The 25,098-nt window shown below is 37.0% G+C and overlaps 1 protein-coding gene across 6 annotated transcripts in view; it reads right to left on the bottom strand.

Annotated features, from left to right (window-relative positions):
- Nucleotides 1–25,098, bottom strand: part of ADAM23 (ADAM metallopeptidase domain 23) — a 182,626-nt gene that overhangs the window by 47,631 nt on the left and 109,897 nt on the right. For all 6 annotated transcript variants that reach the window (XM_043445578.1, XM_043445576.1, XM_043445575.1 and 3 more), the window contains exons 7-14: nt 21,355–21,427; nt 20,293–20,369; nt 18,552–18,617; nt 8,368–8,439; nt 5,930–6,093; nt 4,804–4,888; nt 3,953–4,043; nt 1,215–1,263 (exon numbers count right to left, since the gene is read on the bottom strand). In XM_043445578.1, the coding sequence (XP_043301513.1) occupies nt 1,215–1,263; nt 3,953–4,043; nt 4,804–4,888; nt 5,930–6,093; nt 8,368–8,439; nt 18,552–18,617; nt 20,293–20,369; nt 21,355–21,427 (677 nt within the window). The remainder of the gene's footprint in view (nt 1–1,214; nt 1,264–3,952; nt 4,044–4,803; nt 4,889–5,929; nt 6,094–8,367; nt 8,440–18,551; nt 18,618–20,292; nt 20,370–21,354; nt 21,428–25,098) is intronic.

Genomic DNA, 25,098 nt, shown 5'->3' on the forward strand with positions numbered 1-25,098 from the left:
CCAGGCAAGAATACTGGAATGGATTGCCATTTCCTTCTCCAGGGGATCTTCCTGACCCAGGGATCGAACCCACGTCTCCTGCTTGACAGATGGATTCTTTACCACTGAGCCACATGGGAAGCCCATCAGAATATACATATTAAGTTTAAATAGTTTTATTATATCCTATGGAGAGTCAGTCTAAAAATTCATTTAGAAACTGGAAATTCAGAAGACCTCTCTTGATAGAACCAATATTATGAATGGTGTTACCTCAAAAAAGCCTGACTAAGCAATAATGTTGCAAAACTATGGTACAACAGAAAGGGAAGCATCAAAGTTAACAGTCAAGTTTGAACTAATTTCTAGAAACACCTGCTCTAAAGTAGCAGGCATAATGGCTCAGTCTCTCTTCAAGCCTTCATGCTCACACGCCTCATGTTCCCGAGCTGGACTCCTGGTGGGGAAATAAGGAAGGGACTCTGTAAAAGTAGGTCAGGGAGGGGGCAGGACCAGAAACGGTGATCTGCTGAAGATGTCTGACATGGGCACAGGAAGTGGGAGAAATGCGAGTGAGGAACTTCTATTTATTGGGAGGGGGCTCTAGCTTAGGAGGCCTTGGGGCAGTGACTGCGATGGGGCAGGGGTCCCTGAGAAAGATTATGTTTCTAGGCCTTGGTTCACAGATGTACTAGCAACCCTGAGAGAACAACTCTAGTTTCCAAAGAGGAGTTAGATGAGGAAATGTTCAAATGCCTATCAGAAGAAGATTACCTAATTTAGTCATGTTAAATCTGTCTCAATTTTTTTTAAGTCTTATTGATTATATAAGGAATACAGTACAATTTTATTACAGTAAACATGTCTATTTATGAGTTCCTTAAAATATAAATTGTTGACTAAATGGGTTTTCACTGACAGACAACCAGCTTTTATCCTAAGTGTACTAAAAAATTAATGCAACCACTAAACTTAGAAGCACTTAATCATGTGCTTCTTTTAATGGTTAATAGAAGTAGAAGCAGTTACTTTATTTTACTTTTATTACCAACTTTAAATAAAAAGCTCAAAGTACAAAGTGAACCTGCTATTTCATTTTTTAAAATATCAGATAATGAATTATTGAATTTATTTTAAGGCTTAGCTTAACAGACCAGTACCTGAGAGACTATAGTTGATAATAGATACCAATTTCAGAAAGTTATACATCACATGCAGGTACAATGAAAATTTACCCTGTTTCTTCCATGATGCAGCCACCCCAGGATTCTGTGCAGTCACATTCTAGTCCAGCAAAACAATACAAAGCAGTGGAAGGAAAGGGAAACAACAAAAGTCACATCTTTAATTTGCATCGCAGCTCTTAAAATAATTCCTTATTACCAATTCCATGTCAAATGGGTACAGAACATGATGTCTCACCAAACAAAACCTATTTCTTTCTCTCTCTCTTTTTTTTTTTTTTTTGGTTGGAAAGGAAAGGTTGCTTCAATCAGGAAGCCAGAAACTTGGGGAGAAGGCAGATTCATGTCTCAAACCAGCTCTGAAGATTCTGCTTGGCCATGACAGTTTTTTAAGGGAAAAAGGAGAAGAAATTTCAGTGAGTCAGGGGGGCAAGAGGTTGGATTCTGCATCATTTTCCATTGTGTGCAGACTGCCTGACTCCTCCTGATCTTTCTTCAGATGCTATCTTGCCCAGCTGATTTGCCTGCAGGATTGCTAAGGGGCTGCTGGGGGTGGAGAGCTAGTCATTCTTTAACTCCTTAAATATTCATTGCTACTTCTTTAATCTAGGAAAATTATCAACAGCAAAACCTATTTTATTTAAATTAATATTTCTGTTTCCTTTCCAACAAGTATAGCTTGCCTCCTAAGACAACAGCTGCAAGAAGTAAAATTGTGCCTCTCTTCATTTTTGTAACTCAGAGAATTCAATTCAGCTTCTAGTTTAATGTTTAATGGAAAGTACTGTGGTCCAAGGTAGGCTTTACAAACTAGTGTTTTAGTCCAAGTTCTATCTGATGAGAGTTTCACAGGCAAGTGACTTAGCATTTCTTGGGTCTCAGGGTTTCCACCTCTAAAATGGGAAGGTATCTCTGTGCCCATCTCCCAGAATGGTACTGGGGCTCACATGAGATGGTAGCCTATGTGTTCTCTGGGAACTGCAAAACTCTACTGCACAATTCAATGAGTCCTCACTGAAGTCCTGCTAACAGAACACACTGGACGTTAGAGAAGAGAATTCAATCTGCTACAGTCAAAGCAAGCATCAGCCATAGGCTTGAAGAACACTAAGCTAAAACATACAGGAAAAGAGAGCAATCTAAAATAGAAATGTAAAGTCATCTAAATTAAATAACAGTCATAAGCTTAACACAGATACCACAGATGGACATATGGATATTGTGATAGGCTAGCCTTTTCATTCATTTTTTTTTCTATTCTCTTTTCTATGATAGACAAAGATATCTTTAAAGACTTCCAAATGGATTTTTAAAAATTCAAAATTCAGAACTAATCTATCTGAACAAACAATTCACAAAGGAATAAAGAATTTTAGAAAGGAAGGAACTATGCCTGGTATTAGTAATGAACCCTATTGCTCACCCTTCTCCATCATATGACTCAGTAAGATCTCTTAGCTGCCCTCAGCACTGGCCTTCTCTTGGTTCCAAGTTTGTCAAACAAGATTATAACAAGGTCCTACTCCTTCTGATTTTCGGGCATTGATGCCAGCCAGTGAAACCTGAATCACCTCTTTTAATGCGTACTCTGGGAAAGCAAACACTCTGAGCAAGAAATTAACAGATGAAAGTTTGTGGAGATTTGCTAAATGCCACCAAACTTAATGTACCCATAAAGTGATGACCTAATAGTCCCTTAAAGGGAATCAAGACATCCTGGATATAGATTTTAGTTCAAGTTTCCATAACACTATCCATTAATGACAATTATTTGATAGTAGTCAAAAAGGTATAAAGCATAGGATAATGTTAAGGTAGATATTTATCCTTTTCTTCTCTGGGGAGGGGGGTGGAGAAGGACACCTTTATTCCCAGCATCTGGTATTTTCACAAGGAGAGTAGATCTCCACTTAATTCCCAGGTAAGAGATTAGTTGGAGTGAATACCTCAGTCTTTTTTTCCACAGGATGACATCGTATGCTTCCTAGGCACTTTGTCCTTCTGCCACAAAAGTGTATTATTAATAGAAACTATATTTTACTATTGTATTGCTATAAAGAGGAATATAATCTAAGTTGGATTTTATACAGATTTTAAAAGAAATTTAAAATGTTCAAGGACCACCCCCCCTCAAATTACTGTGGGCCTTTAACACTGCACCTCTAGAATCTCAGACTTGTCTTTCCATCTGCCTCTCCTCTGGTTAGTGAGGAAAGTGATATCCAGTAGTCGCTGGCTGTGTTTTCCTACAGGATGGGATCTGTGGCTGTTTCTACTCCATCGAGGCCTTGCCAGCTCAGTGGAGGAGTATTATACTCTATCACCTGCCCCCAGGATGGGATGCCTACACGGGAAGCTTCTCTTATGTTAATGATGGTACTATGTTGGTAAATTTCATTAGGGTTTAAGCTCCTTTTAATTCCAGATCTTTTTTTCTGATCCAACTGAGCTTGTGATGGAGCTCCACTGACATCTTGTGTCTGTATTCAACTGATTAGAACCTACAGGCTGAGTATTCACCTCTACGCACCCCAACATTCTGCAGTGTGAGAAAGAGCTGATCATGCCCTGAGAAAGGATGATTTTACAGACGTGGAAAGGGACATTTCTCCAACCCACACAGATTAAGAGTTACCTTAAATTGCTCATTTCTATCATTTCTTTAGGGGAAGGAGATATACCACAGTTAAGCTATTATGACTTAGGAATGAAAAAATATTTCTTTTTTGACCACACATGCATTATACAGACAGAATGGCACATGAAAGTAAGAAGGTCAATGTACATACTTGGCTTTCTGCTAGAAGGTTCCCATTGGATTCCAAGGTTTTGAGCCAGGCTCTGCGATAATACTTGTGCCACTGCCATTGGAAGACCATACTGTTTTTCAGAGTTGAAAGTGTGTGGGAAACATTTGAGAGAGGGCACAAAGCTAGTTATTATTTCTTAATCATTACCACATATCTTCTCAGTCCCCTAAGTAGAGCCTCACAGCATCAAAACACGGCATATGCTCCTGATCACTTCTTCCTTGCAACTGGGCCCAAGAAGCAGAAAGCCTCTCTCACTATGTGGCATCTCTCAGAACTTGATGTTTTCACATGGAAACACAAAATCATAAAAGGCTGTGCCCCATTTCACCTCATACCAAACCGAGAATAAATTCAACTTACTACAAATCTGTCAAGAGAAGTCTCCACTGAATGATGGCTACTGGGATAATCTAGTACCATTATATATTCAGGAACTGACCAAGGTTTAGATTTAGTTGGTTCTACTTGGAGGGTGTGTTAAACCTAACATGGGCAGAAGAGCAGATAATTCTTTAAAAAGTCATAACAGAAGGATTAACAAGATTATAAAAACTTATCTACAGAGACCAAGAAATTTCTGGGCCAATCTTCGGTTTGCATCTGCCTGACAAATATGAAAGACTATCATTGTGATATGAAACAAAAGCTCTTTTCTAACACTAAAGATCACTTTGGGTTCTATTTACTAATACAAACCACTTATACTATATTCTTAATGTCATTATCATTTTAAATAGGTCTGAGAAGGGATGTAAACTAGGCCACAGGGAAGAAAGAAATCAGATGCACAGATAAAGATCTACTTTAGGAAAATTGATAACATTTACCTCATTCACACCAACTCCCCTTGTGTGAGAACAGACACCTCCAAAGTAACTCAGGCTGCTTCTCTTATAGTGGAATGTCACACGCCTTAGGAAAAATAAGTGCTATTAGGAAACCAATGTAGTGACCATTATATTTCAATTTTATTCCATTCAAATTCCAATTAATTCCTTTAATTCCAACTTTATTCCATTAACATTCAATTTCAATACATCTATTCTCCTACACCGAATACCCCAAACCAACCTTCCTTCAGGAAGCCAAAAACTACATTTTAAATACTTCTAAATGTATGTTACCATAAATACCTTTAATGTTATGTTAAGTAATCTCAGTTGAGTCAAAATCAATTGAGCACCTGACTAAACACCACATACTGGCACAGACATTGAGGGCACAAAGATAGATACCACAGTCCTTGATTTTTTTTAGTAGAGACTATCTAGTAGTTATACAAAATATTGACAATTGTAAATTGCTGATTAAACACTGAGAGAACAGCAAAGAGTAACAGGAGAGAATAAAGAAGGAAGAAGGACTTCGGTTGGTTTGATCCCAGCACAGAACCTTAGAGGACTGTCTGAAAACAGCTTAACTACCAGTGGGGAAGTGAGCAACTCATCAGAAGTAAACAAGGTATCCCTTTTCTTTAGTGATGGAACATCAATTTTACTCAGTAGTTCATTTCAAAAGACTCTCTTTCCTAGACTCTCTTACAGCTCATTGTGGCCACTGTGATAAAGATCTAGTAAATGATTAGTTGATGAAATTGATACATGCACATTTTCAGGAAATCTACTACAACGGGTTAGCTGGAGGGAGGGTCCTCTCACACTTGTCCCCTGCCTGGCATTCCTATTGCCTGTGATGAAGGCTGGAGTGTCAGCAGCTGTCCTGAGTCATGAGCTGACCTTGAGGATGGAAGGTCTGAAGGGAGGGAAGTGCTCTGAAAGTAGATCTCATGACTGTGGAACCACTGTTTCAACACCGGGCAGTCTACTTCTGTGCTTCTTATGTAACAGAGGACTCAACCTCAATCTTGTTCAGGATAGATTTACCAATACATAACCTAACTGATACGATAAAGGGATAGAGAACAACATCAAGCCAAGGGCTGGGAATACATACGAGATGAGATGCACAGCATCAGCATGCTGCCTGATACGCTGTCGGTATTTGGAGAACTCATGGAGCATCTGCACGAGGTTGGTGGTGATGTCAATGTGATCCCTCTCGGTCCAGGTCTCTACCGCCACCAGGACAACCCTGGTATTAAGCTGCTCCTTGTAAATCTGAGGGTAGACAACAGGACAGGTGCAGGAGGAAAACACTGGGTCAAACATGCACAATCAGTGATTCAGAGTCAGCGGAAGGACAGGAGGGGAGGTGAGAGGAGAACATGAGGTCAGAATTAGCTCATCAGAGAGAATCTTCTTTTCCTTTCTCTTTTTTCAAGAGCAAAAAAAAAAAAGAAAGAAAGAAAGAAAGAACAGTCACAAAGTTCAGCCTCTCGTACAAAGTTACTTCAATCCCCAATCACCACTTTTAGTAGCCAGCATCTCTCTAGGGCATCACAGACCTAAAGTATGCACACAAATTCAAATCAGGGTTCAGCAAAATCACTCTTCCAAACCTCAGGGAATAACAGATTGGAGTCTGATATACTCGCTCTGAGTACGTGTGATATGATCAGTTATTCCTGAAGGATTGGAACAGATCACTACATCCTTGGACAAGCATTAACACCATGGTTGGCTTGTCCTTGGAATCCTTGTTATATGAAAAGTAAAATAACACTGGAAGAGAAACAAATCTGAGGCCAAAAAGAGGGAAGAGCAGACTTATATTACCCATGTCCCTCTCACTACAGAGTGACATCATTCACAATATTTAAATTATAACTTTCTGCTCTTTCTCTCCTTTTGGCCCAATAGCTAAAGAATTCACTCATGTAAGCAATTTCGATGAATGTTTTGTCCTATTTTCAAGCTAATTAAGAAAATAATGGATGACTTTACAACACACTGAAGAAACACCATCATGCCTAAATTAACCTGACGCTATAATGATTTTACAACAAGGAGTGAGTTAAATGTCATGTCTTTGAAAAAATAGTTTGTCAACTTCAGAACCTTGTATGACAACTCAAAATAAAAATGACACATTGCAAGATGTGATTCTATTCAGCCATGGTGAAATGACAAAACATGAAGATTCCACCAAGCAAATAGCTAGGGCATGGGAAAAGTGAGGTTTAATATTCTCTTTTTCACATCCACTTATACTTATCCTCTGAGAAGACTGACAAGGGCCGAAATTAAAGGAAATTAATAAACCCGGTGATAACTGGCTTTCAGAATTTCAATCTTAACTCTACATGACATTCTCTTACCCTCTCCCCATATTATTCTGTTCCACCGTTCCCATGCTGAGTTGCTTCAGCTGTGTCCAACTCTTTGCAACCCTATGGACTGTAGCCCACCAGGCTTCTCTGTCCATGGGATTCTCCAGAAGAGAATACCGGAGTGGGTTGCCGTTTCCTACCAAGGGGATCTTCCCAACCCGGAGATTGAACCTGGGTCTCCTGCAGCCTCTGCACTGCAGGTGGATTCTTTACTGCTGGGCCACCAGGAAAGCCCACCTGTGCCTACTAGGTATTATATGAGTGTTTAGATGATTAAAGGCTTTTGGACTGTTTAAATTTAAGGCAAAAAAGAACACGGTTCTTTGGGGAAAAATAGTATCATTTAGATATTAAGCAATTTATAATGTTCTTCCCAGTTAAGAGGGAATATACAATAAATATCAGATAAATATATATATATTTGGCTTGCAAAACAGAACTTTACATTAGAATACACAAAATATTATGCTGTTTATTTGTAACTATTCAAATTGAATTATTTATTGGAACACAATGAATAATATTCACACTTACGGATTTCCTATCAGAATGAGAAGAGGAAAAAATATGAACAATTTAGGGATTAGAAGCCTTTTTTAAGAAGATATATATTTTACTTTTAAATTAGCTCTATTTGGGAACTGCACTTAACTTTGTCATCTAAAAATACAGTCTGAAGCATTCTCATAGGAACACTAAGAAAATAAATTTGGGTTCTTTTAAAAAAAAAATTTTTGTACTGCCTATATTCACCAAACATAATCCACCTCAATCTATTAGTTTTTCTGCCATATATTTAAGATGATAAGCTCAGCTGATTATTATTAACAAAGCCTCACTTGCCAAGTTTAATTTACACTTGTTCTGTAGCTAATTTTCTCTACGTTTTGTCCTCCATAGACTCTGGTGAAAATAATATCTAGATATCACCCAAAAGGAACATCAGTGCAACTTTGGGATCCCAAGAATAACTCAACAATCCCCTGAAACTCTGACAACACTGCTCTTTGTGATTCAGACCAGTCTATAATTTCTTAGCCAGATGAGCTTAAGGATAGTGTTTTTAGTTTTGTCCCAGAAACAACTAAAGCAACAAGTAAATAATGGAGATATAAACCATTCCATCTTGGAAAAACGGGTTCAAGAAAACCAGGATACTTACAGAATCCACAAGGTTGACCACAGACTTTGCAAAGTTGTTCGCATGTGCAAGAGAAGAACGACACTTCTTATACTGGGGTCAGGAGCGGGGGGACGGGGGAAGGGAGACAAAGACCAGTCACTGTCAAACCATAATTTAATGATAAATTTTCAAAATTCCATAAAAACAGGAATCTGACAGCAAGAGTAGAAATGGGAATTAAAAATACTGACTTCAATTTGTGCTGGATTTGGACATACCAGTGTTCTTATTTTATTTCTCCGTTAAGCAGGAAAAGTATAACTGTATAAAATACCCATGATGAAACCAACACAACATTGTAAAGCAGTTATCCTCCAACTTTAAAAATTAATTAACTAGTAATTAACTAGTTAATTAATTTTTAAAAATACCCATGATGTTCTGGGTAATGGGGAGGGCCGAGTGATTCTGTGTGAGAAACTTTACACTTGAGCAGTAAGCTGTTAACTACTCTCAATGTCTAACAAATGCAATCCTTTTTAAATTTGTTACTTGACTTTACCAGTTTATAAAGAGTCTAGACCAAGAAATTTAATCCCTACAGGACACCCTTCTCATTTGAATTCAATCTCATACAAAGATCAAGAAGATTTCTTAGGCAACACTTTAGATTCAGTCCACACTATGGACTGCAAAATGTATACCTTGCATAATAAAACATACATTTTAATATATCCTTTCAGAAGAATACCTCCTCCAAACGAAGCCTTTTGCTTTTGACAGCTCAGAAGTCAAAGAAGAGACAAAAAGTACAAATGAAATGTGCCAACAGTATGGTTGTTTATGGTTATTTATGACCATTTAAGAAAATTAAGTAAATTAATAGAGTAATTACATAACATCTGAAGGGCTACAGTTTTAGTAAGGAGTACTTAGCTTAACATGGCTTTGAGGGGACATTTGAAAACTAAAGTTTACCACAAGGGGATCATGGCCTCTGTTGAGGAAAAAGAAAAACATCTTCAAAACTACCAAATAAGGTATGCACCATATCTTTAAAATTTGACTTCAATTATAATTATTAAAAACTGCACTTTTCATAATATTCTTTTTTTCTCCTTGGTCCATTTTTACACTATAAATTTGTCAGAATCCCTTTATTTCAGTCTCTTTAACCCTGTTACTATGTTTTTATTTTTTTATTTTTTTTATTTTTTTTTTGTTACTATGTTTTTAAAATGAAGAGTATGTCTTAATGCTGATCTATCTGATATAAAATTTTTATAATACCAAGCATACTGACAACCCATGATGAATGTGCAATAAATTAGTATTGTGTTATTAGGAGCATCATTAATTTATGGCTATTTATATTTATAATATTTGCTATGGTGTGAATATTTGTGTGCTCCACAAATTTATGCTAAAATTTCAAACTCCAAAATGATGGTATTAGGTGGGACCTTTGACCAGTACTTAAGTTATGAGGATGGGGTCTTCATGAATGGGATTAGTGCCTTATAAAAAAAGTCTCTAAAGAGATCCCTAGTCCCTTCCACCATGTGAGGATATAGTGAGATATTTTAACAGGTGTGTTTAAACTTAGCACAAAGAAGTTGCTGTAAAGAGCTCAGCATTTTAAGTTGCCTAGCAAATTACACAAGCTGAAAAATTTCAAAAATATCTTTAAAAGTAAAAGCAAAAGTCTCAACATTAAGTCTCTTTGGGGTGATGAAATATTTGGAAACTGGATAGAGGTAATGGATGCACAACTAAATGCCACTGAAATGCACACTTTAAAAAAGTCCTGACATTAAGAAGTACTTATGACAAAAAGAAAGGGAAAATATTAGTTGACATCTATTCTAGGGCAGTGGTGGTACATATCTATCCAAATGAATTTGTTTTGCTTCTGAACATTAATTTGTCTTTTTGGGATATGTCCTTTTATAGTATAATGAACATGGAAAGTATGACATGCAAGTTAAAAAATGAGAACTTCAAAAGGCTATCAGAATGTGATGTTTTTTATTTCATATTTGTAACTTCCATCTCTTTCTTTTTAGAAAGATCACTCCGCTTGCTGTGAGGGGAGTGAATTAGAGAGTCAAGAATGGAAGAAGAGAGACCTGTTGGGAAAATATTATAATAGTCCAGGTTAAAAAATAATGAAGATAGGACACCCATGTAGGATGTGGAAGATAAGGAAAGAGAGTAAAAGATGATTCCAAGGTTTTGAACTAGAATAGCTGGGGTGGAGGCGGGGGAGTGCCATTTAAAATGATGAGAAAGACTAGGGATAAAGCAGTTTAGGACTAAGGAACCAAGAGTTCTGATTTATAATGTGAGATGTCTACCCAATATTGAAGTAGGCAGTCAGATATATTAATAGAACTATGGAACTCAGCAGGTTAGAGTATAAAGTTGAGAGTGATGAATTTAAGTCACAATATAATTTAAAAACTTAGGACTGGAAGTGGTCGCTTGAGGGAAAGTTATAGAAAGAAAAGAGAGCCCAAACCAAGCTATGAGGCATTCTCAAAATTCTAAAGGCCAAACATAAAAGACTAAGAAGAAACGGCCAATGATGTGAGACAGCTATTGTGTCATAGAAGCAGAAAGATGAAGACAATATTTCAAATAGGGAAGAATAAACAACTGTGTCCAATGCTGCTGAGAAGACAAGTATGACAAGGAAAAAGAGTGACCACTAGGTTTATTCACTTGAAATTCCGTATAATTGGGTACCTAGGATTTACTAGGATCTATGATTAGGGTTTCTCCTACAACAAATATTGGCCAGCCTCAGTGAGGTAAGTTTTATCATCCCCATTTACAAATGTGGAAAGTGAGGCTCAGAGAGGATAAATAATTATCCAAGATCAAACAGCTGGAATTCAATGCTTACTCTGGGTCAACATAAGAGATAAACTTGTTAACAAGTAATATAAAATAGTTTATGTGCATGCCTAATAAATTATGATCATTGATGAGAAATCATAATTTGTTGGGGTACCTATAAAATATGTGCGTGCATGCTAAGTCACTTCAGTCGTGTCCGACTCGGCAATCGCATGGCCTGTAGTCCGTGGTTTTCTCCAGCCAAGAATGCTGGAGTGGGGGACTTCCCACTCCAGTGGGAAGTACAGTGGTTAAGATTCCTGGCTTTCACTACAGGGGGCACGAGTTTGATCCCTGGGTGGGGAATCAAGCTCCCACATGCCACACCCTGTGGCCAAAAAAAAAATAAGAAAATACTGAAGTGGGTTGCCGTGCCCTCCTCCAGGGGATCTTCCCAACCCAGAGATAGAACCCACATCTCTATGTCTCCTGCATTGGCAGGTGGGTTCTTTAACACTAGTGTCACCTGGGAAGCCCTATAAAATATAGTGGCTTTTAAATAAGGAAAACTACATGAGGTTTAAATTGAAATATATGAGTTATCATTACATATTTTCACCTATTGACTTATACATAAAGATAGAGTAACAATGTAGAAAACATTTGTTTTTCATGCACTTTAAAATATTTCAATTAGTTTTCTAATAGAAAAAGGTGTTTCATATTTATATTAATATTTAGCTTAAGCAGCTCAAAGAAATGTTTGCAGACCCCTATCAAGGCTATAATTGGCTCACAAATTAGACTCCGCCAGCCTGCTGCTAAAATGGTTTACACAAAATTGAGAGATTTTTTTCTAATTGAAAGCTACTGATAATATATGATGCTTGTTCCAAATAAGTTATCTGCATTTTTTCAGGAAGGCAATATTAGGTTACTCTGAATTAAAGAGGTATGCTTGAAAGTAAATGTAGGCAAAATGTTTCTATTTCCTGCATGAATGAGAATTAATTATACACACAAAGAAATATATGCAATCTCCATTTATGAACTAATTTATTTTCACATTTTCCGATTGCTGAGAATAATTTACATTTAAAGTGTCAAATTTGCTTCTCCTTTCTGAACAAGCACAATCCTTAAGATATTTGATTTTTGAATGAAATAATGCTATTTGCAGCAACATGGATGGCCCTAGAGAACATCTTACTGAGTGAACTAAGTCAGAGATAGACAAACATCATATAATACCACTCATGAATCTTTAAAAAAAGATTCTTTAATCTTTAAAATTTTAAAAGTAGAATCTTTTAAAAAAAAAGGTACAAATGAACCTATTTACAAAACAGACAGAGTTCAATATGTAGAAAACAAGCTTATGGTTATTTAGTGTTAGTTGCTCAGTTGTGTCCAACTCTTTGTGACCCCATGGACTGTAGCCCTCCAGGCTCCTCTGTCCCTGGGGTTTCTCAGACAAGAATACTGGAGTGGGTAACCATTCCCCTCCCTAGGAGCTCTTCCCGACCCAGGGATTGAACCTGGGTCTCCCGAATTGCAGGCAGATTCTTTACCAATTGAGCAACCAGGGAAGCCCCAAACTTATGGTTACCAGGAAGGAAAGGCAGGTAGGGATAAACTGGAAGATTGGGATTGACATATTCACATTACTATGTGTAAAATAGATAACTGATAAAGACCTACAATACAGCACAAGGAACTCTACTCAAGACTCTATAATGGTCTGTATAGGAAAAGAATCTAAAAATGAGCAGATATCTTGTATGTGTAGGAATAACTGATTCACTTTGTGGTACACCTGAAACTAACACAATGTTGTAAGCCATCTATATTCCAATAAAAATTATTTAAAAAATATTTGCTTTTTGAAAAAAAAATTAAAATTAGAGCTTGATTTTCAACCTGAGGGTTATAGTTATGAAAATAAATGTGTTGCCTCATGTAGCACAAAGATTATAAGATTAGCACTCTCAGAGAGAAGACATTCTAAAACCCAATAGCAAACATCCAGATATTAAAAAATAGATGTCAGACTTTCCTGGCGGTCTAGTGCTTAAGACTCCATGCTTCTACTGCGGGGTGTACAGGTTCAGTCCCTGGTCAGGGAGGTCCCCACCTGTTGTGTAGTGCAGCCAAAAACATTTTTTTAAATAAATGACAATTATTCTAGTTTAGTTTTACTTTGACACTCAAATTTAAGTACCGGATCCATATTCTGATTTATCCCTTATTAAGTATTCAAATTCAAAAACTATCTTCATCTCATATAAAGCACATCTTTAAAAAATAACTTTTTTCAACCTCATTTCATGAATTTCTGGGTGGATCATAACAAACTGGAAAATTCTTAAAGAGATGGGAATACCAGGCCACCTTACCTGTCTCCTGTGAAACCTATACACAGGTCATGAAGCAACAGTTAGAACCAGACATGAACAACAGACTGGTTCAAAACTGGGAAAGGAGTACACCAAGGGTGTATATTGTCACCCTGCTTATTTAACTTATATGTAGAGTACATCATGAGAAACTCTGGGCTGGATGAATCACAAGCTGAAATCAAGATTGCCGGGAGAAATATCAACAACCTCAGATATGCAGATGACACCACCTTAACAGCAGAAAGTGAAGAGGAACTAAAGAGCCCCTTGATGAAGGTAAAAGAGGAGAGTGAAAAAGCTGGCTTAAAACTCAACATTCAAAAAATTAAGGTCATGGCATCCAGTCCCATCACTTCATGGGGAAAAAGTGGAAACAGTGATAGATTTTATTTTCTTGGGCTCCAAAATCACTACAGATGATGACTGCAGCCATGAAATATTTTTTTGAACATTTTTTAATGTGTTTATTTTCTTTTTTTACTTTATTTTTTTAATTTATTTTTATTAGTTGGAGGCTAATTACTTTACAATATTGTCATGGTTTTTGCTATACATTGACACGAATCAGCCATGGATTTACATGTGTTCCCCATCCTGATCCCCCCTCCCGCCTCCCTCCCCATCCCATCCCTCTGGGTCGTCCCAGTGCACCAGCCCTGAGCACTTGTCTCATGCATCTAACCTGGGCTGGTGATCTGTTTCACCCTTGATAGTATACTTGTTTCAGTGCTATTCTCTCAGAACATCCCACCCTCACCTTCCCCCACAGAGTCCAAAAGTCTGTTCTGTACATCTGTGTCTCTTTTTCTGTTTTGCATATAGGGTTATCATTACCATCTTTTTAAATTCCATATATATGTGTTAGTATACTGTATTGGTCTTTATCTTTCTGGCTTACTTCACTCTGTATAATGGGTTCCAGTTTCATCCATCTCATTAGAACTGATTCAAATGAATTCTTTTTAACGTGCAGCCATGAAATTAAAAGTAGCTTGCTCCTTGGAAGAAAAGCTATGACAAACCTAGACAGCATATTAAAAAGCTAAGACATCACTTTGCTGACAAGTGTCTGTATAGTCAAAGTGAAAGTGAAAAGTTGCTCAGTCGTGTCCAACTCTTTGCAACCCCATATACAGTTCATCGAATTCTCCAGGCCAGAATACTGCAGTGGGTAGCCTTTCCCTTCTCCAGGGGATCTTTCCAACCCAGGGATCGAACCCCGGTCTCTCACATTGCAGGCGGATTCTTTACCAGTTGAGCCACAAGCGAAGCCCGATAATACTAGAATGGGTAGCCTATCCCTTCTCCAGCAGATCTTCCCAACCCAGGAATAAAACTGGGGTTTCCTGCACTGCAGGTGAATTCTTCATCAACTGAGCTATCAGGGTTTTTCCAGTAGTCATGTGTGGATGTGAGAGTTGGACCATAAAGAAGGCTCAGCACTGAAGCTTTCAAATTGTGGTGCTGGAGAAGACTTTTGAGAGTCCCTTGGATGGCAAGGAGATCAAACCACTCGATCCTAAAGGAAATCAACCCTGAATATTCATTGGAAGGATTGATGCTAAAGCTGAAGTGCCAATACTTTGGCCTCCTGATATGGAAAGCAGACTCATTGGAAAAGACCTGATGCTGGAAAAGATTGAGTGCACGAGAAGAAAGGGGTGACAGAAGATGAGATGGCTGGATGGCATCACCAACTCAAAGCACATGAGTTTAAGCAAACTCTGGGAGATAGTGAAGGACATGGAAGCCAACGGTGCTGCAATCCATGAGGTTGCAAAGAGTTGGACACAACTTAGCAACTGAACAACAACAACTTTCAAAAGAAAAGAAATTCGTATAAAATGACCCACTTATCTGGGACTATTATGAGCTAGAATCCAGTTTGGTCTAAGAAAAGGAATCTATCTAGTTCTTTGCACCGAAGCAGCATTTATTTAACTAGCAGAAATCTAACAAGAACCAACTATATAGCACTACTGCTGCTGGTAGGTTGCTCAGTCATGTCCAACTCTTTGCAACTGCATGGACTGTAACCTGCCAGGTTCCTCTGTCCATGGGGTTTCCCAAGCACAAATACTGGAATGGGTTGATATTTCCTTCTCCAGAGGATCTTCCTGACCCAGGGACGAAACCCGCATCTCCTGCTTGTCAGACATCTCCTGGTGGGCAGGCAGATTCTTTACCACCGGGCCACCTGGGAAGCACACTGCATAGCATAAGGAACTGTATTTAATATCTTGTGATAACACATAATGGAAAAGAATCTGCGTAATGGAATCACTTTGCCATACACCTGAAACACTGTCAATCAACTATACTTCAATTTAAAAAAACAGTAGAAATCTTCTTAAGTAATTTATTTCTACTTTAGGCCTTATTATCATCCAATAATAAAGGCTTTCTTTTTTTTTCCATTTCATAACATGTATTCCCTCCAAACTTATCAGAGTGAATTATAGTTTTTTTTCTGGTTTCAAACACAGATGTACTCATGCCTAATTCTCACTCACTTTAATAATAACAATAAAACAAATTACTAATATCTACCATTAAAAGACTGGTAGCCTAAATAAGGTAACTTTATCACAGAATATAAATAATATTAGAAATATTCTATCTACAAAACAATATTTTAAAGGTGAGCACTATTTTATTATTCATAAATAAAGGCAAGATTATTTAAAGGCTTCCCATTTTAAAATATATAAAAATAAATTCAAAATATATAATTTTCTAAATTAATCATGCCTCCTATTTGTACAGTTTCTGAAATCTGCTCTTTGATTGATGGCTTCATGAATCTTCCTAACAGAGTCATGGAACAAGAGATTGGAATTGCAAGTCATGGGTTGGAGAATTTGTCTATCAATTACCAGCTATATGTGAATGCTCTTTGTGAATTAAAAGGTAATGTATATATCTTAATTATTATTTTCACTACTGTAAAAATATTGTACACTGTATGTTGGGAAAAGTTTAGGCTTCTAAAATAATTTTACAACATGCCTAAAGATTGAGAAGTAGATGGCAATAATCTCAAAGTTCCAATCAACAAAAATAATTCAGATAAAAAAATTATCTTGGCATTTCAAGGAAATTAATGTCCTTCAGAAAGTCATATTTTAGCCTTTGTTATCTAAAATGGCTATCCACACATTCGGTTTTCCTTTCTATCACACAGATCTGTCCTAAATTGTACATAATTCTTCTGTTTCCTACTAACATTCAAGCAATGTACTTAAAAGCTACTGGATCAAAACATAAGTCTGCATATCTTACTAAGAGAGATGCTACTGAATAACTTCATATTCAGCATAATTGAGCCAGTACTTGGTAATTAATGGAAAACATCAGTTAAAGCAGAGACCCAAAAAAGGTTTAAATATAAATTAAATCAACATTTTTAAACACATACAGTTTTAAGGGCTTTTCGGCTGATTAGAATTTCACATAGTAGTCCCTTGGACAGCAAGGAGATCAAAACAGTCAAATCCTAAAGGAAATCAATCCTGAATATTCATTGGAAGGACTGATGCTGAAGCTGAAGCTCCAATACTTTGGCCACCTGATACGAAGACCCGACTCATTAGAAAAGACCCTGATGCTGGGAAAGATTGAAGGCAGGAGGAGAAGAGGATGACAGAGGACGAGCTGGTTGAATGGCATCACCAACTCAATGGACATGAGTTTGAGCAAGCTCCAGGAGTTGGTGATGGACAGGGAAGCCTGGAGTTGCTGCAGTCCACGGGGTCACAAAGAGTCAGACACAACAGCAATAGGCTATATTATATATACATTATATAAAATCTAACCTAATAGGTTTACTAACCTAATTTTTATTTCCTTAAAGAAAAACAAGGACTTAAAGATATTTCCAAACAATCTGAATTTTTGTTGCAATTTTTAACAAGTTTTTCATCTATACCTGACTTGTAGGTGTGTCTTAACAGTCCCATCTTTATAAAGTCTCTCCAAAAATGTAACTTAGCTTTCATAAAGCAAATTATTCTTTGTCTTAGTTTATATAGCTTAAAAAACTGAATTATGTAATTACAACAAAAATTACAAGTGCCCTAAACAGTTTGAAAAATGGGGCAGTAGGGTACTGGAGCCAGCTCCCACCAGTTCACATGAGCTAACTGAATACATCTTTCCCAGGTCCTCATTTAATGACATCGCTTTGGTAGCTTGAAATCAGCCACGGAGGAGTATTTACACCATGGATATCAGCAAACATTTTTTAGCATTTTTTATTGGAGTATAGTTGACTTACAATGTTGCATTATTTTCAGGTGTACACCAAAGTGAATCAGTTATACATACTCATATATATACTTTTATAGAGTATTGAGTAGAGTTCCCTGTGCTATACAATAGAACCTTACTGGTTAACCTATTTTATATATATCTAGTAGTGTCAGCAAACATTTTAAATCAAAGCTTTTTTTTTTTTTTTTTTTTTTCAGAGAACCAAGTGTTAAGCATTTACCAGCACACCACAAGTATTAGGTATAAAGTTGTCCTGCAGTATCCAAGGATGGTTGGTTCTAGGAGCCCCTAAAGATGCCGGCTGCCATCTATGGGATTGCACAGAGTCAGACATGACTGAATAGACTTAGCAGCAGCGGCAAAAATGCAAAAATTCTGATGCTCAAGGACTTTATATAAAATTGTTCAGCACATTACAGTAGATTCAGTCGGCCATCTGTATCTATGAATTCAACTGTACTAGCAAACAGCCTACTGACCAAGACCCTTCAGGAGGCTCTGGGCTTCAGCCAAGATATTTTATAAGGAAAGTGGTTCAGCAGAGTACGGTTAAGAAAATTCCTACTTTATCCTCAAGAGGGGCCAATGGAGGATAGTAATTATTCTTCACATGTCTTTTAAGTATTTTACTTTGACAGACGCTAACAGAAGATTATTGTTGTTTCTGAAGTAAACTGTCCAGTCTAAAACCCATTGATTCTGTATTCTTACCGTTTTGTGATCATTAACAATCATTAGTTCCAAATATTTCATTTCTTCAAACACACCACGGGATGGCTGTAGAAAATAAAAATATGTGATCAGAATGGTGGTTAAAGAAAATATCTCTAATGCTGGCTGTTAACTGCAAGACTGACTTAAAATTTCAGAAGAACTCTTTGCTGCTCACTTTATGAACACCCTCAAAGAAACTGGTCAGGGAAATGGAAGGAAAAAGTGACTATGAAGTGTGGGTAAACATACAATTGGGCTTCCCTGGTGGCTCAGTGGTAAAGAATCTGCCTGCCAATGCAGGAGACATGGATTTGATCCCTGGTCCAGGAAGATCCTTTGGAGAAGGAAATGGCAACCCACTCTAGTATTCTCGCCTGAAGAACCCATATAGTCCGTAGGGTCACAAAGAGTCAGAGACGACTTAGCAACTGAACAAAAAAGACAAAACATACAATCGGGCTTCCTCAGTGGCTTAGTGATAAAATATCTGCCTGCAATGCAGGAGACTTGCAGAAGACATGGGTTTGATCCCTGGGTGAGGAAGATCCCCTGGAAGAGGAACTGGACACCCACTCCAATATTTCTGCCTGAAAACCAGCATGGATAGAGGAGCCTGTTGGGCTATAGTCCATGGGGTTGCAAAGAGTTGGACACAACTGAGCAACTTAACAACAACAAATGTACAACTGTTTAGGAAAGAACTATATTTAATTATCATTAGGTACTCATACAGACAGAGAGCAGCTCATGTGGTTTTCATACAATTTTTAATATGTAAAAATATTCTAGAGAAAAATGCATAATTATTAATATGTTAAAATAAATAAATCTCAATAAGAATAGCATAGTACATCTGGAATAGGTACCAATGTAGTCACATAGAAACGTGAATTCAGGGGAATGAAATTCTCATAATACTGTACTAATTGCTAACCACACAAGTTCTCAAAGGAACAAATGTTGACAATTATCATATTCTAAAGTTTGATTACTAGATAATCCTTTAAAGAGCAAGGGCTAAGTATTTTAGCTGTCATTTGGACTATCATTTGTTTTTCATAGTTAGAACAGCACATGGTCATTGATCAGTTTATATTTGATAAGACTGGACTGCAGTCAAACATCAACAGTCTATATAAAATTTATTATTACCAACTGCAATTTCAAGAGTAAGCAAAAACAGATCTATAAGTTTAAAAAAAATTGTATCCATAATCACCACAATACAAAGACAAGCTCATAAAAGAGAGGATGATCCGACCTATCACTAAGTTTTCAATGGCTGGTGGTCTAATTTGCCATAAAAATTACATTTAGCAAAACATTATCTTAAATGTGCAATTTTGGGGAATTCCCTGGCAGTCCAATGGTTAGGACTCCACATTTCTGTTGCCGGGGCATGGGTTCAATCCCTGGTCAGAAAGCTAAAATCCCACAAACTGTGCGACACAGTCAAAAAAATTAAAAGTGCAATTTTCAGTGTAATTACTCATTAAGTTATCGAGTAAATTACCATGTAATCCATATGCTGTGGAATTAATTTTTGGTTACATAGCATTCACCATGTAATTACTAAACAGTCCCCATCATTACAGCTTTCTAACCTATTATGAAATAGACTAGGAACATAATTTCAATTCCAAAGCCCCTATACATTTATCAACACAGAGGAGCTCTATGAAAGTTGTCGATGATATAATCACAGGATTCGTATTTAGTGACTCAGTGTCACACTCACATTGACTGCTCTCTTCCGTCTCCTTCTGAACCACTGTAATTCAGACAGAAAGGGCCACTGGTCACTGCTTTCCATACCTGTGCAAAAGGAAAGAAGGCCAAAATGCATGTTTGACTGCATTTCAATGCAAAAATGTTTTAAAAATATTATGTGAGGGAATAGCAGCATTGATAGCATTTGTCTTCTCAAAATCAAAATAAACTAAGGTGGAAAAAGCACGCCAATTATTAAATAGTTCACATTTTCATGATCACAAATGTAATCCAAAAGCATTATTTTCTTCCAAACCTCATGAAAAACATAATGAGCTGTTCAAGACTCCTGGGAATATGCGTATTTGATCCACAACCACCTGACCCTAGATATCTGAAAATTTAGAATTCTACTATGCTTAATTCACTTTATTTTTTAAATGCTTTCCTTTTTTTAGAGGGTTTTTATTATTTATTTATTTGGCTGCACCAAATCTTCAGTCTTCATTGTGGCATGTGGGATCTAGTTCCCTGAACAGGGATCAAACCCAGGTCCCCTGCACTGGGATTGTGCAATCTTAGCCACAGGACTACCAGGGAAGTCCCCTTAATTTATTTTAGAATTAAGAAGAATGCATGGCGTAACCTTTTGCATAAATTACTAAAAACTTTTGGTACTGATATACAGAAATAACATTGCATACCCCAGTAATCCAAAAGCGGCTTTTGCCAAATCAGCATGCTTAAGATGCCTCAGAACCAGACCATAAGAGAGATAGTACCAGCTAATCAAAGAGCAGCAAACTTCCATGAAAATCTAAGGATGAACCTCCCTGTAAATAACTCTGTTAAATATGGCCACACTCCGCAGTTTCTAACACAGCCTTACATCTGAGTTTCATATTTCAGTCCTTCCATTGGAAGCGACTCTTCATGCTTCATTACATGAAAGCCACGTGAACTGCCTACCAACACTGCTCACTCCAGATCTCAAACCAATTCCACTTTCCAACGAGCCTGCATGTCTACCAAGCTCCAAGTCAAAGCTTCTAGTACATAAAACAGAATGGCTACTTTAACGAAAACTTACTGAGATTCTTCATTTGCTTAGAATATTGTCCTGCCAAGATTTTCTGGATTATATGTGGTCGACCTGTGCTTTTCTGAAACAAAAACAATTAGTCAATTAAAAAGCAAGATATGATTGCATTTATATGGAACAGTGCAAGCACTTTCTCTAATATTCTCCCTAAAATGGGAACATTTACATGCTGATGGCTTAGTTACCAAAAATGAAAAGTATATGTCTTGCTAAAAGTTGAACTTCAAATAAAATAGAGCATCATCCAATTTCCCCAGTTTAGATAAAAAGCATAGTTTCATTATTATTCTTAAACCTTAACTTTCTTCTAACCCATGCATAAGAAATTCACAAGAAAGAAACACAAATGGGCAATGACTGCATAATGAAAGACAAACACTTTAACACTTCTTCAAAATGCAAGTAAAAAGATATGCCAACTTTTGCCATCAGGTTGGCAAAGGTTTAAAAATTCTTACAACCATAGTCAATTACAGTTGCAAGGCAAAAATCACTCTTACACACTGCTGGTAGCACAGGTCAGAGAGAAATTTAATAAGTCTATCAAAAATCTTGAAAATATCCATATCTTTTGCCCAAGATATTACACTTTTATTAAAGTCTTATTTCCATCACTATAAGCTTCCATTACTGAGTGCATCGGATGCGCTACCAATTTACCAATTTAATGCTCACAAGCACTCCATATGGTGCATATTTTATTGCCACTTAACAAACAAAAATATTGAGTTTCAGAGGATACATTAATGAGTTAAAATTATATTACAAAATAATGGTCCATTTATTTTTTTAAATATGGGAACGTATCACTGAAAAACTGGAAGAATGTGCACTGAAAGGTAAAGAGAAGTTATCTCTAGGGGATGGCATAATGGATAAATACTATTCAGTTAAATATTTGCTTATTGCGCTTTTCCAAATTCCCCACAATGTTTTATAATCAGAAAAAAAAGCTTATTTTAAAAAGTGCTCTTATTAAATTACATAAAAGACTTATAATAAATAAAAGTTTTGCCATTCATTTATTATTTGAGAAATAACATGGGTTCTCACAAGAAATACTTCCTCCATATTACTGGACTTACAAAGAATACTAAAATTAACAGTAAATTAAATATCAAAAATCTAAATTCAAGTACCATAGACTCTTAATTCTGGTATCAGGTGAAAAGATACGTGGAGTGATGAAACCCACAACTAGCAACATAATTTTAAAAGCCAACTAAAGTTTCAAGCATTGTTCCCATCCCTCTCCCATGGTGAAGATGAGGATAAATCATTGCATGAATGATAGGCAGGCAGTAAAAAGGAAGGCAAAAGAGAAAAGGCATTAAGTGTATAACAATCAGCTCCTGAAGAATAGGATTATGGGTTTAACAAGGCAAAACCAATGCTTTAAACATTATGATAATAACACCTTATAAGTCTCTTCAACAGTTTAATAGACATAGTCGTGTATATTTATTAATTCATCAAATGTGTAAGATTGCCCTATGAGGGATGCAATGAAAAACTATTTCATTTCACCTATTTAAAAACTCAAGGCTTAGAGAGTTGTTATTTGGGGCAGGGGGTGTTTTGCTCTTTGGCTTTGTTTTTGTTTTATTTTAGGGTCACAGGATCCTTAATCAATGCCAGAAATCAAAGTCAATTTTTTACTGTATGAGTCAAATAATTGTGCTGTACACAGTTCATCTACCTACAAGTAGAGTAAGGGAAAAATATTTTACTTAATCAAAATGTCTTTATCTGTCTAGGTGGGGTGATCTTCATTATCTGATAATTCTTAAATTATCAGTTAAAAATAATACTGCTTTACTCAAACATAAACCAGTTAAAACTTAAAGACTTTCCTGCCTCAAATTTGAAATTACCCCATATTCATACACATGTTGCCATACAAAGAAAATAAATATTTGTCTGTTCAACTATTATTATCAATAGCCTGAATGACTATTTCCTGCCTCCAAATTTATCTTATCTACATTTTAAATCTCTAAAGATTAAAAAAACACTTTTTCTGCTCCCCATCAATGATTGCAATATCCTGACGCTATCACTTTCAAACTGCTATTTTCCCATCAGCAGTCCTTTTCACTGTTACGACTTCCCAACTGATACCTCTCAGCACCTTCACCCCCTACTGTTCCTCTCCAAGCCAGCAGAAGTCTCTCGCAGTTCCTAAAACACACTGAGAATGCTCCTACCTCAGGGCCTTTGCACTTGTTCTTCTCCTGCAATAGACATCCAGTCCCCTAATTTCCTGAAAGTCTTCGTCCAAAACTCACCACCTCATTGTGCCCTGCCCTGGACAGTTAATTTAAGTTTTAACTCTCCTCCCCACCTTTCCAAGTGGCACTAGTGGTAAAGAATCTGCCTGCCAATGTAGGAGATGTAAGAGATACAGTTTCGATCCCTGGGTTGGGAAGATCCCCTGGAGGAGGATATGGCAACCCACTCCAGTATTCTTGCCTGGAGAATCCCATGGCAAGAATCCACTGCCAGTGGAGTCTGGCAGGCTACGGTCTCTAGGGTTCCAAAGAGTCTGACATGACTGAAATGACTTAGCATGCACCACCTTCCCAGCTTCATTTTTCTCTCCTTAGTATGCACTATCTAACATACCATATGAAATTACTTATTCACCTTTATTCCTGTCTCTGCCCCTGAAGACTACACGCTCTATTAGGCTCAGGTTCTATGTCTATTCTGTTCACCATTTTATCCCCAGCACCTAAAATAATATCCAGCATGTAGAAAGCCCTTATTACAATACTGATGAATATATGTGTGCTTAGTCGCTCAGTTGTGTATGACTCTGCGATCCCATGGACTGTAGCCCGCCAGGCTCCTCTGTCTGTGGGGATTCTCCACACGAGAATGTTGGAATGGGTTGCCATGCCCTCCTCCACGGAATCTTCCCAACCCAAGGATTGAACCCAGGCCTCCTGCATTGCAGGCAAATTTCTTTACCATCTGAGCCACCAGGGAAACAGGAATACATAAATATATCAAATTTTAAATTTAGTTGCATTCTATTAGTTAGCAACATGATCAGAGCACACGACTTCTTTTTTCCAGTTTTATTGAGATATCATTGACATATAGCACTGGAAAAGTTTAAAGTATACAACATAATGATTTGATAGATGTATATATTATACAATGAACACCACAATAAGTGTAGTTAATATCCATCACTTCACTTAGTTAAGGATTTTTTCTTCATGTTGAGAACTTTTAAAATCTATTCTCAGCAGTTTTGAAATATACAATACTATATTGTTAATGACAATCACATGCTGTACACTGCATCCCCAGAACTTACTTAACTTATAGTTGGAAGTGTGTTCTTCTGACCACCTTCACTCATTTCCCCCACCAGTCTCTGGTAACCACAAATCTGTTGTGTTCATGTAAGTTCAGTTATTTAGATTCCACATACAAGAGAGATCATATAATGTTTGCCTTGTTCTGGCTGACTTAACTCACTTAACATAATGCCTTCATGATTTCTTATCTAGGTTGCTGGCCTATGCATGACTCTAAACATTATTTTCTTCCCTATCTCAAAAGAAAAATAAATACTGTTTAATGTAATCATAGTTGAACCCACAAATCTCCCCACTGAAGATTCTTAGACTCATAAAAGTTATGTATATACTTGCTTACAGTCATACAACTATCTAAAGACCATGAGAATAAAAGCTTGCTTAAAGGAAAACAAATTGG

The sequence above is a fragment of the Cervus canadensis genome, chromosome 24 (assembly GCF_019320065.1).
Source record: "Cervus canadensis isolate Bull #8, Minnesota chromosome 24, ASM1932006v1, whole genome shotgun sequence".
In the NCBI taxonomy this organism is placed as follows: Eukaryota; Metazoa; Chordata; class Mammalia; order Artiodactyla; family Cervidae; genus Cervus; species Cervus canadensis.